Raw genomic sequence first — 12,325 nt, 5'->3', positions numbered from 1 at the left:
AAAATTTAATCCATGTTACCTATAATTGATTATGGAATTAATTAGAGGCTCGTGATACCACTATAGGGTTATGAACAATATAAACAATATAATTCATGAGGAAAAACCATAAAGCCAGGAATCCAAATTAATTTCCACATAGTCAATTAGCATAATTTAGGATATATACTATGTGATTCGTGCCTTCCTTAGCTACTCCCGAACAAGAACAAGAACAAGTACATGACTCCAAGTGTCGTCCCTCCGTAGATAGTCCACAGCACGTTCGGACCCGCCTTAGATTCAACCAACTAGAATATTCTCTAAGGTTTTATGTGCACTCGGGAAACTCACAATGGTAATAGGCAATTGTAATTGTGATGATATAAATTGTGATCATGAACCACATATTTATAGGGTGGAAATAGGGAATTAGAATTCTACTAGGAATCAATTAACTAATCCTATTAGGACTCTAGTTTATTAACAACATTAGAATTCTAGAGATAATCAAATACTAAGTATTTCAGATCTACCCTTAATATCCAATTATAGTAGAATTAGAAAAACAATAACTTGACGCGCAAGAAGCTTGGCGCCCAAGCTTGCTTGGCGTGCAAGCAATCCGGTCGGCCAAAGGCCTTGCAGCGTGCACTACTACAAAGACACCTTTTCGTGTCACCTCTAAATTGCTTTTAGTGTCGCCTATGGTGCAACTCTGAAGCTAGGGACTCGAAAACTTTTTGGTGTTTTGGAGTCGCCCCTTTGAGGCGACACGAATATTATTATACATGTCGTCTGTTATGGAAGAGGCGACACTGAAGATATATTTTTCAAAAAAATTAATTTATTAATTAATCTTTCTGAGTCGCCTATTATAATAAGAGGCGACACGAAAGGTACTTTTTAATTATTTTAAAAGAATTAATTAACATTTAATGTCGCCTCCAATCTCTATAGGGCGACACGGAAAATAATTTCCGGAATTTTTTTTTTTAATTTTTGAATTATACGAGTCGCCTCTAAAGTTTATAGGCGACACGAAAACATATTTTTCGGACATTTTTATTAAATTTGTTAATAATCGAGTCGCCTAATATACTAAGAGGCGACACGAAAGATGTTTTGCACAATTATTTTTATTAAGCTAATTACCTTTAGAGTCGCCTCTTAATGTTACAGGCGACACGAAAAGTATTTTCCGAATTATTTTTTAAACGTTTTTACCCATTTTGAGTCGCCTATTATACCAAAAGGCGACACCGGAAGTATTATTTTTTAAAAAAAAAAAATCAATTAACCATAAGGAGTCGCATGTAATTATAGGAGGCGACACCTAAAGTGTGTATTATGTTTTTAGTTTTTTTTATTTTGTTCTCGCTAATTTAAATTATTTCTACGTACGTAATAAATTCAAAAAAATAATAAATAGAGCTGAGATTTGCAGAATTGCGAAAATATTTTTGTATTAATTCAAACAAGAAAGTTGGTTCAACGTACAATTGTAAATAATTGTATTCTAAAAAATAACCTACGATTTGTTATAGTGTAATTTCTATCTCTGAAAACTAGAAAATGACTACAAACAACTATAAATAAAATATCTACTCCATTTTTCTCGAACATCATTGATCTCCTCCTGAGCGTACGGGTTTGGAGAAAATAATTGTACTTCAACAAAATAATGTATTAATTAGTAAAGCTTAGATAAAAGCTAGCGCATACATAGTAACAACTGAGATAAAATAATAACAAACATACATGTATGCGTACCTCTTCCACATTACTAATACTTTGTAATCCAAGTAAAACTATTTGATACATGTACTTCATGACGTAATAGCCACATTCACGCATTTCCGGTTTGCGAGAACATTAAGATACAAATATAATACACATTAAATTAAAGAATAACATATATATATGAATGAATTACGATAAAAATAATAATCAAACTAATTAAATCTCACTATAATTTCTTTCCATCTTAGAGACTTTCGAGATCCTTTGTTGTTGGCTTGTCAAGTCCGATAACTCCTAAACATGAGAACAGTTGTTCCAAGTATTATTAGTTGTAGACTCTTGAAACACGGTTAATCACTTGCGTGGCATATATCAGTCATTTGAAGACTCTTGAAACTGAACAGATACATCGGATACATGCATAATTAAAGGACAGCTCCATCTACACCACTAATACAGTTTCCTCAACTATGATACGCTCAGTTACATCATTGTTCAATATGCATGTGATCACCGATTTATCCTGTAATACTTTCAATTCTTAAAACCAAATGACCCCAAAATTAAAGAGAACCCTGTATAAACCAAATGACATAATGTATAATGGACAATTAGAACATAGTAATTAGCTAAGACTGCGACTACTGAAATGTGCAAAATAGACGTTACGTTTTGCGAAAATCTATTAGGTTGCGGAAATGAAAGACCATATACTTTAAGTTTTTGAATAACAGCATATCCAATACAGCACATATCAACAAGCTAACATCTCAATTGTGTCTCTTAACCAAGAAAAAAGGATAAGAAGTAGTTACATCAATTGCTGAAATATTGCAGAAGTCTCTTCCTCTTCGAAAGAGAATGACAAAAAGGGGAATTCTGGTAGATCCGATGTGTCCAGTTTGCAAGATGGATGAAGAAATTGAAGATCATATACTTAGAGATTGCTGGATTGCTGGCATGATATGGAGGGCCTGTTCACTTGGCATTAAAGTGGATCCTGTAATGACTATTAGTCTGCAAGAGTGGGTCAAGAATTTCCTCAATTTCTTCTGGAGAGAGGATGGAAAGGAGAGTGAAAGAGCCATGGAATTTGTTGTGGTGATTTGGGCTTTATGGATTAATAGGCACAATATTGTTTTCAATGGTGGCAGAGTTAACCCAAATTTTATCCTCCAAACTGTGACTCCCCAGCTACATGTAACAACAATAGAGAATTCTATTTCTATAAGCTCACCAGAGAAGCCCATAGCTCAGCTAGAAAATTACAGACAACCAAGAAAACTTCAACATGATAGATCGAATCAGCAGATGGCTCATTAGCATAATCTAGAAACTACAACAGTCTAGAACCAACCTCATGCACTCAGGGTATGCAGGTTATGCTATTTTTGCCCCTGACCTTGCTGGAAACACCCAGTATTCCCCTAAAGCAGCAGTAACGTAACCACCTAAACCACATCACCACAGGCACACTCCATATGAAGGGGAAAACTAAGCATCCAATAACAACCAACAGAGGTCCTGCTGTCCCACATACCAGATTTAATATTTGGAGACGGATCCATGTATAAATCATCAACTTTATAATAGTATATAATTCAATTCAGTCCTTCAACCTATAACATAGAAAAATTATATACCACAACAGTCAAACAAATTCAGTGAACTAAAGCAAAAAAAATTAAAATAAAACTACTCATATGACCCAAGTTATGTAACTGACGTTTTTTATTCAAGTTATTATTAATTCTATTCAAGTCGATCTCTTCAAGCAGAAATCTCAATCGATTCAAAGATTGGGAAAGCCCAATGTCGTTATTTTCAACATACGAGTTCAATTAGCTTCTCGTTTTGTCATTAAAATAGATCTAATGGAAGGAATTAAAACAAAGTCACAACAATCATATACCGAAATACCAATTGAGAACTCATCACAAAATCAACAACATAAATACAAATTTAAGGTTAGCGGCGGAACTTACAATGTAAAGGGAGAAAGATTAAAGTTTGAATTAGTGAATTTGATCCATGCCGCCATAGATAAAATTCGAATAACCTTGATGCTTCCCAATAGAAACCCTGGACATCGAGGGCATCAACTACGAAGATCAACCAATTTAAAGGGAGAGTTTATAATGAAAAAGAAAAAGAAAAAGAAAGAGGAGTGAGGTGGTACCGAAGTTGTATCACATGAGCAGTGACGATGAGAAGCCGACAAAATAATCGAGTGAATATCATCTTCACCGCCATAGTCAGGATCTGATAGGAGGGAGGAGAAAAGAATCGGATATACAAAGGGATTTTCAATCTTTTTTAGGTTTAATTTCTTGACGACAAAAACAACCGAAAGATATTTTGTTTAATTTTTTTAGGGGAACAACTGTGTTTCTAACTTTAGAAAATATTAGTCCTGCGAATTTATTTGTTTAATTAGTTTTCCGGCTTTAATCCCGTACTTTTATTTTTTGGTTTTATTCCGTACTTTTATTTTTAATTATTCTTCTGATGTAATGTAGGTTAGTAATTCTAGTATCGCTTATTATTTCGTAAAATAATTAACTGGCGACACTAAAATTATTTCGTATGACTTTTAAGAAATAAGCTAAAATAAAATTAAGGAGGGAATAGGTGTCGCGTGTTTTAATGTGCGACACCAACATTTTTAAAGTCCCATTTTATATCACAGGCGACACTAAAAGTATTTCATTTGATTGTTTTTAAAAATAAATAGGTGTCGCCTGTTACCAATGTGAGACGCTAAAATATTTAGAGTCTCATTTTTTAACACAGGCGACACAGAAAGTATTTAATTTCTTTTTTAGAAAACATTTTGAAAAGAAAATAAAGAAGAAACAAGTGTCGCCTGTTACCAATGTGCGACACCAAAACTTTTAGAGTCTCATATTATAACCCAAGCGACACGCTAGTCTCTTTGAAATATCCTCTAGAAACTTGGCGTGTCGCCTGTTTTGTAAAATGGGACTCTAAATGTTTTGGTGTCGCACATTAATGTGAGGCGACTCTAAAAGGGCGACTTGTAAAGGTGTTTTGTAGTAGTGGTGCAGCCCAAGCCCACGTTGTTGCGCAAGGCTTGGCGCCAAGCCACAGCACGCGGCCCATGAGTTGGGCGCTGCTGCACTTGCTCGGCCCAAGCATGCTTGCTCCGTGCGGGCTTGCTTGGCGCTGGGCCTGGCGCTTGCGCTGGGCCTTGCGTCTCGCAAGCTCGTTCGTCGAGCATTTGCACGTCGCGCTTCCGATTCGTTTTCCGATTCCGAAATTTATTTCCCATTCGAACAATATTTACATTTTCGTTTTTCCGATTCGGGATAATATTTTCTGACTTCATCAATATTTTCAATTTTGGTGATGTTTCGTTTCCTGCAATATTTCTATTTTTGATGATATTCTCCGATACGAACCATATTTCCATTTCCTGGAATATCTTCATTTCCGGCAAAATTTCCCTTTTTCCTTTTTGATGATTTTAGCTCCCACTGGAACCTAGATCCATCGTTTCTTAATGACCATAAATAGAGAACTTAATGAATATTGTATTCACTTAAATACTTGATCTGTTCCCGCACTATTTTTGTGACCCTACAGGTTCAGTCAAGAGTAAGCTGTGGATTAATTCATTAATTCCACTTGAACTGAAGCGACCTCTAGTTAGGCATTCAGATCACTTGATCTCACTGAATTACTAACTAGTTAATTAACATTGAACCACATTTATTAGACTTAGCATTAAATTCATTAAATGCAAACTTGGATGTGACCAAGGGCATTATTTCCTTCATCAGATCCATTGACAAAACCTCAGCCACAAGCGAAGCAAAACTCGCACAAAGCAGTTATTGGAATCAAGCATTTTGGAGAATGACTTTGTCTTTCAATGTTTTAAAGTTTTAAGTTTTGAATACTTTGTAAAACATTCTGGTTAACCATTCATATAAATGAATTAAATTCCATTCTTCCATTTAATTTTTGATGGTTTATTAAATGATGAGTCATTTCAATTTGACAAAATTCAAGATAGACTGTCAGGGTCAGTCTTGTGACTAAGAACGTCTATCAAGTGAACTTGAATGTCAAAAGTTGAAAATGGTCCCTGGTCGGAAGTTTTCTATAAAGGTGGACGCATAGAAAACAATAGACGACTAGAATGCAAGATGACTAGTAGTTCTGTTTCTTGAACTATAAGGACACACTATTAGAAAAAACGTCAATTGCAGCGTGTGTAAATAGGGCTTTTTGCAGCGTTTTTGGGCGCTGCAATTGTGATGGTTGCAAATAATAACCTTTTATTTGCAGCAAACAAAAACGCTGCAAATAGATATTAATTGCAGCGCCCCTTACTACACCCGCGCTGTAAATTGTGAATTATTCACAGCCTTCTGCCGTATGCAGGCGCTGCAAAAAGAGACTTTGAAAGGCAAATGTCTCAAACTATTCGTAGCATTCACTTAATGATGCGCGCTGCAAATAGTATATTTATTTTTCAAAAAAAAATTACTAGCGTAATGATGCATTGGTACTAGGTACTAGCCTCCTGGTTCTTGGGCAATTTGACAACAAATTCATCATAATGTGACCCCAACTGAATTGGAGATGATCTGGTTGGTTTGTACACACCAGAATACTACCATGACCGAAGAAGGGTCAACAAAGGCATTATCATATAACAACATCTAAACTCAAATGCACAGACTTCAGTAATCAGTAGTGGTGGTGTTCTTGATATATGGCTCCAAATTCTGCTTTCCAAGCATCATCATCATCATCTTGAGCAGTGACAGTGTTGGTGGGAAGTGGCTCGTCGTATTGTAATGCAGGCCTCAATGCAGATTCTGGCAATTTATTCTCAGCCATGTACTGTTTCATCGTCACCATTTCCATCTTGTGTTTGTTCTTCTGTTTCTCCATTTGCTTCCTCAACCTCTCGTGCTCTTGCTGAACATCACTGAGATTCGACTGCAAAGGAAAAAGCAAAAATCAATACAATACTACTAACATCCTGCATTCATAAACAATCAGAATACTTATAATTACCTCAGCAAATGAAGCAGCTTCCTCAGCTTCTCTGAGTCGGACAAGTAGCTCACCAGCAGTTTGAACAACCTCAGCAGTGTCTCTAAGCTGTAATCTAAGGCTTTTATTCTCCCTTCTCAACCAAGTTAATCCACTCACTCTCCGTCTCAGACCATCTCTCTCGCTCCTTCTCCAACTCTTCAGCATTGATGATTTCCATGGGACTTAGTGCTTCCATCCTTTCGTGATCAGTAAATCACTTCGGATTATTATTCCATTAGTTATACAAAGAGAAGCCTGCAATTTAAAAAAAAAACTTAGTGAATTCAGGAATAGAACTATTGTATCAACGTGTTAATAAAAGAAAGGAGAATATGAGTCAACACTTAAACATAAAGAGAGCACCAAAAGGTTATATCAAGAAAGATGTGGCGTCATGTCATCTATTGAACTTTGAAAATCAAAAGTGCCCTTAGAGGCTTACACCCTAGTTAAAATAGACTTCTAAAGCATCCCCTATTTTACATAAAGAGAGTACTCAAGAGTTGCTAGTTGCTAGTTGCTAGTAGTCATAGCAGTCTATTTAATATCAGATCAATCTAGTAGTAGATAGCAGGCATGTTAATTATTAGGTTACTATGACACAAGTCTATCCTCGCCATTTATATGAATGAAGTTCCGATATATCTGTCTGTGAGACTCTGAAATACTAGTAAGATACAACAACAAGACAGGAGCAACTCACTCACCAATAGTTGTCATGAACGATTTATGGTTGTATTTAATGGCAGCAAAATTTTGATTGCACAAACAAAAGAAAGTATACAAGCTAAGGTATTCGCAAACTTAAGTTTCTCCCAAAAATAACCTTAATTATCTATAGCAGTATAGCCAGAAAGTAAATCAGCAGCTACTAGGGTAGAGGTTCTCATCAGTTTCTAAGAACTGAACTGTAACTGTAGGCTTTTAACAACCTTCTATTACAGTTTAGGAATTTTAGAAAGATTTAAAGAAGTGTATTAAATATATTTTTTCGTTTTATTATAATCTAAGTATTCTGATATACTCCGTATTAAAGGACCCATTCAATGACTGGAATTCTAAGTATGTATTGTAAGAATCTAGCTAAACAGTTTGAAACTTTGAATTAGTTGGGATGTAGTGAGAATCATTCTAGGAATAACATACAGTAGTTCAATATCCAAAGACGCAGCAAAAAGATGAAAACAACAGAAACTTTTATAATATTCTAAAAGGGAGAAGACTTATCTGTTAGCCCTAAGACGGGATGAAGGATTTAAAACAAGAATATATTCATGTACTTCTAAGTTCTAATCAAACCATTATATCAGAAAAAAGATAGAAATACATATAAAAAAGGATTAAAAAAAAGGGAAGAAAAAGAACCTGAATTATCTTGATTCTTTCCTAGCAGTGAGATATGAAAAAGAGCTGACGGCAAAAGGTTTAACATCTTGATGCATCGGCAGTGTCAAACAATCCCCCACATCTCTACACAATGCTGCAATACACAAGGCAAATAGTGGATATAAGAAAATGCATTTTTCTTTAAGTCCACAGGGTGATGATTCCATCCCCTGCCTCGGCTACAGAATCAAAGAATTTAAACAACCTATAGGAGAACCAAAATAAACACCGCAACCGGTTGTAGTAAATTATTTAAATAGCTAATCACGGAAGTTGGTAAAAAGTACAAAAATAACGAATTAGGGGAAAGAGATATGAAAAGGGAATAAGATTTAGGAGAGAACAAACCTGTACTCAAAGTGAGATACTCTACAGCATGTTGATGTATTTCTGCATCAATGCAACTCTCATATCTGAAATACAAAAGAAAAAGTCACAAACTCCAAGATTTCCAGGAGAAATTAAGTATGCGGGAGCGTAATTATTGAACCACTCACCTGCCCAGATTTTAGAACAGTTAGAAAAAAGCTCACATCAGCAGCCAAATTAAGATCAGTGTCCTTGTACCCAATTTCTTTAAGAAACTCCCTTAGGTTCAGTTGCAATTCCAATAATGCTGACCATTAATTGAAATGACTATCAATATGCATACAAAAAATACCAAATGTAGCTCCACCTCATATCATATAGGACAATTATCATGCATAGATTTTTTTATAACTAAGGAAGTCAAGAAGAAATCAAGATAATAGGCCTGTAAAAATGTTAGCAAACTACTTAAGTACATACAAGAACTCAACAAAAGAAACAAACAGTAAAAGGTAGAATTTGAAACAAGTATGTAACAATAAAACCACCAACATTTGATCCAGAAAGTAATCTTTTGGTTAATTACTCGTATACCTATTAGAGAATACCTAGGCCGGTCATAATGAACACAAAATGAGGTCAGAATGATAAAACCAACATCCTCTTATTGGCCTTGTCACATAAAAGGTAAATTATATTTTGCATAAATATTTTACATCCTTATCATAAGGCTAGATACTTAGGATGCTATCATTGCAAAATGTTTGAACGATGGCTGAAAGTTTCTGAAAAATGCAATAATTTTCTATATTATTAAGTGTTTATTTTAGATCAAAACATAGATGGAGCGAATACATTGATAACTGGCAGGACTGATTCTCCAGTGTGGTGGTAGAAAATCTTTGAACTTTTTCTCAAGGTTATGTAGAAAAGAGAAAGAGAAGTAAATAATGCAAGCATTTTACAACAAACAACATATTTCTCTATCTTTGGAAAACTAGGAGCATAGCAAACCAAAAAAGAGCCAAACTGCGAGACATTGAACCCTATAGAAGGACTTCACCGACAACAGTATAGCTTTGGGAATACAGTTTATATACAAACAGTTTAACTATGCTCAAAGGGTTGAGGTTCAACTGGACTGTACTGACAAGATTTTCCCTTTATTTTATCAAGTCGCCTAAACTAGCTACTTTAGTTTTGTGTGCAGTAAAACTCCACTTCATCTGTAACTCTGCAAGTTGTGAATCGTATATAGGAATACAAAGTACAGACATAAATTTGACAACCACTGTATCTACAAAAGGCGATATGCACAAAACTACAACATAGCAAGGTGCAATACATGTATCTATCTCACGAAGAGAAAATCACACATTGTACGGTTTGTGCCCTCACAGAAGAAAACAACATCAGGTGACAAACATAACTATTTACTGTATTCAAGATTATCACCTATACATTGTTCGAAAAACTCAGAACATACATTTACTTGACTGATCAGAAACAGAGTTCTTGAACAAGATCTAGGAACATTTTGTAAAAGTAGTTTGGAGCTCTCTCTGTTATAAGGACATCAACTTTTAAGATAGTTGTTGAATGGAAAAACAAGACCAATTTGTTTCTCATCATCTCATAATTTCAGAAAACATTCACAAGGTAGGATGAAACTGAGAAAAGAATTGAGCTGCTACTGTGTGTACTTTGTAGGGTTGGAGGATAGGTCAGCAAAGATTCCATAGAAGAAAATGAGTGACATAGATAATAGAATTTGAAAAAAGTTAGGTTGCTTAGTTCAGAGACTTTTTAAGACTTCGAAGCACATTCCACATAAATGTTGAAACAATAAAGAGGAGAACACCAGTTATAATAGCGTACTAGACGAAGGTTCACTAGCAAATTGCCAAGAAGTCCAGCACCCACCACACCAAAAAATTTGTTGTTACAGCAGGACAAAAGGGCATGTCCAGCACTGAAGCAATGATAGCACCAGTCCATGCTCCAGTACCAGGAAAAGGCACTGCGACAAAGTGACAAACAACATCAAACTTAGCCATTGGAACTCTTCTACCGGCCCAGCCTTCTCCTTGGCTCTCTCGAATAACATGTCCAGAAAGTTCTCTAATGTGCCTCTATCTAAACTCAAAAGTATTACCAATCCCACACCATTGTCATCCTAAAAAAATGCTAGTACACAAATTTAAACCAGCCATAAAAAACCAGATCTTAGAGAACTAAAACTTCGAAAACGAATCAACCCGATTGCACGGGATTTATTCAAATATATGAAAATCAAACAAATAAACATCGATTGAATTCCAAATAGCCTTAACCAGTTTTACCCCAAAATCGACAGAAACAGCATTACAAAAACAAAAAATAACAAAAAAAATAAACCTAAAATGACCTAAATCGATCTCTCAACCAACAGAAACCCAGGAATTTACATCAAATTAACATGTCAAATGAAGAACAACAAATCAACCCTAAAAATAATCAAATCAGCTAAACATTAATCAAAAAAATTCCAAGAAAACTAAGGGTTTAAGGATCGAATTCTTACCGCAATCGACGAGGCGAAGGTAAAATAACGAGCATAATAGGACTTTGGCGTCTTTCTCTCTCTTCCGCCCCCTCTTTATTTGACACAAACTCGAAATGATGATTTGACACAAACTCGAAACACTGCAAGTTACCCTATATCACAAACTCGTGCTATCGCCGGTGAAGGAGCAGAGATGAAGAGGAAGGAGCGAAAAGGAAACTTTTTCCGGTGGCAGCGCGACGGTGGAGCAGAACAAAGATAAAGAGAAAGGTAGATACAGCGGTGAGATTTGTGCAGAAGGGAGCAGATGTTGGCAACTAAGAATGGTTGATCCGAGCTATGGAGATTCGAAAACCTTGGCCTGGGTTTTTTTTTTGGGAATTCTAAATCTAGATCTAAAGTGAGAATATTTTGGCACAAATTCTTATTTACAAAGGGTGTACAATAAATATTGTACACCGAAGTAAAAGTTAACTCAAAAGGTTTAAAAGTTAAGCTTATATGTGTAAAAGTTATATACTTTTAGTGATAATTTTTTTCATTTCAGTAAAAACATATTTCTTCAAAACCACTAATAATGTATAAAATTAATCATTTAATCATTTCTATCAACTTTTTTTTACTAATATAAAAGTTAATTAAAACTAGGTTAAAGTTACGAAAAAATGGGTAAAAGTTATCTTGGTGTACAATAAATTTATTGTACACCTTGTGCGCACAAGACCTTTTGATATTTTGGTCGAGGAAGATGGGTGAATGTTTCTAATTGCAGCCATCAAGTCAGGGGGGAAGCTGTGAATATTTTTAATTGCAATAATAATAAAGGGTAAAGTTGCAATTAATTCGCCTAATCGCAGCTTATACTATATGGACGCGCTGCGAATATTTTCTAGAAAAAAAAACTAGATTTTTCACAACGCATGGTCAATGAAATTGCTGCGAATAGCTCATTAAAAAATTGACCCGCGTTGACCAAACACTTGTCACAGCGCGTATGACTTGCGTGAGTTGCAATTGATGAGTTGCAAATGACGATTTATCTACTAGTGACATGTGTAGGGGGTATTTTTGTCGTACCTTCCTTTTTTATATTTTCCCCTACGGAAGGCTTTGTATGTTTTTGGATTTCGAAAGAGTCGCCGCCAAACAATTTTAAGGGTCCCGTTTGGAAAGACCAAAGTTGACTCTTTAGTGGATAAGGCATTGAATCTTAGAAACAGATGGGTGAGATCCGGGCAAGGGAACGAAATGCTTATTCCGCGAGCTTTAAAAATTGTATTTGAGTACATG

The 12,325-nt window shown here is 35.4% G+C and overlaps 1 protein-coding gene and 1 long non-coding RNA gene across 3 annotated transcripts; both read right to left on the bottom strand.

Moving 5' to 3' along the window:
- Positions 1-1,743: 1,743 nt before the first annotated feature.
- On the bottom strand, positions 1,744-4,133 carry LOC110795354 (uncharacterized). Its single transcript, XR_008932264.1, has 3 exons — positions 3,902-4,133; positions 3,708-3,804; positions 1,744-2,016 (listed from the first exon to the last, which is right to left on the bottom strand). It is a non-coding gene; the product is annotated as an uncharacterized lncRNA (long non-coding RNA).
- A 2,062-nt stretch (positions 4,134-6,195) lies between these two features.
- On the bottom strand, positions 6,196-11,483 carry LOC110795353 (kinesin-like protein KIN-12C). 2 transcript variants are annotated; one of them, XM_056842684.1, is made up of 7 exons: positions 11,054-11,483; positions 10,414-10,510; positions 8,679-8,797; positions 8,530-8,594; positions 8,161-8,275; positions 6,775-7,050; positions 6,196-6,696 (listed from the first exon to the last, which is right to left on the bottom strand). In XM_056842684.1, exons 6-7 carry the CDS (start codon positions 6,958-6,960, stop codon positions 6,442-6,444), a joined length of 441 nt encoding a protein of 146 aa, XP_056698662.1. In that variant the 5' UTR covers positions 6,961-7,050; positions 8,161-8,275; positions 8,530-8,594; positions 8,679-8,797; positions 10,414-10,510; positions 11,054-11,483; the 3' UTR covers positions 6,196-6,441. The 2 variants fall into 2 exon arrangements, with proteins under 2 accessions (XP_056698662.1, XP_021856049.1); XM_022000357.2 differs by lacking the exon at positions 10,414-10,510 and having other exon boundaries at positions 11,054-11,448.
- Between the last annotated feature and the right edge of the window lie 842 nt (positions 11,484-12,325).

The sequence above is a fragment of the Spinacia oleracea genome, chromosome 1, assembly GCF_020520425.1.
Source record: "Spinacia oleracea cultivar Varoflay chromosome 1, BTI_SOV_V1, whole genome shotgun sequence".
NCBI classification, from domain to species: domain Eukaryota; kingdom Viridiplantae; phylum Streptophyta; class Magnoliopsida; order Caryophyllales; family Amaranthaceae; genus Spinacia; species Spinacia oleracea.
The sequence above is the reverse complement of the archived record's forward strand: the minus strand, read 5'-3'. Positions and strand labels throughout refer to the sequence as shown.

Bases quoted from the DNA above. Each gene is read 5' to 3' on its own strand.
- LOC110795353 (XM_056842684.1), bottom strand. From the start codon at position 6,960: ATGCTGAAGAGTTGGAGAAGGAGCGAGAGAGATGGTCTGAGACGGAGA. The intron at 6,697-6,774 runs GTAATTATAAGT...TTTCCTTTGCAG, and splicing joins AAGCTGCTTCATTTGCTGAG to TCGAATCTCAGTGATGTTCA.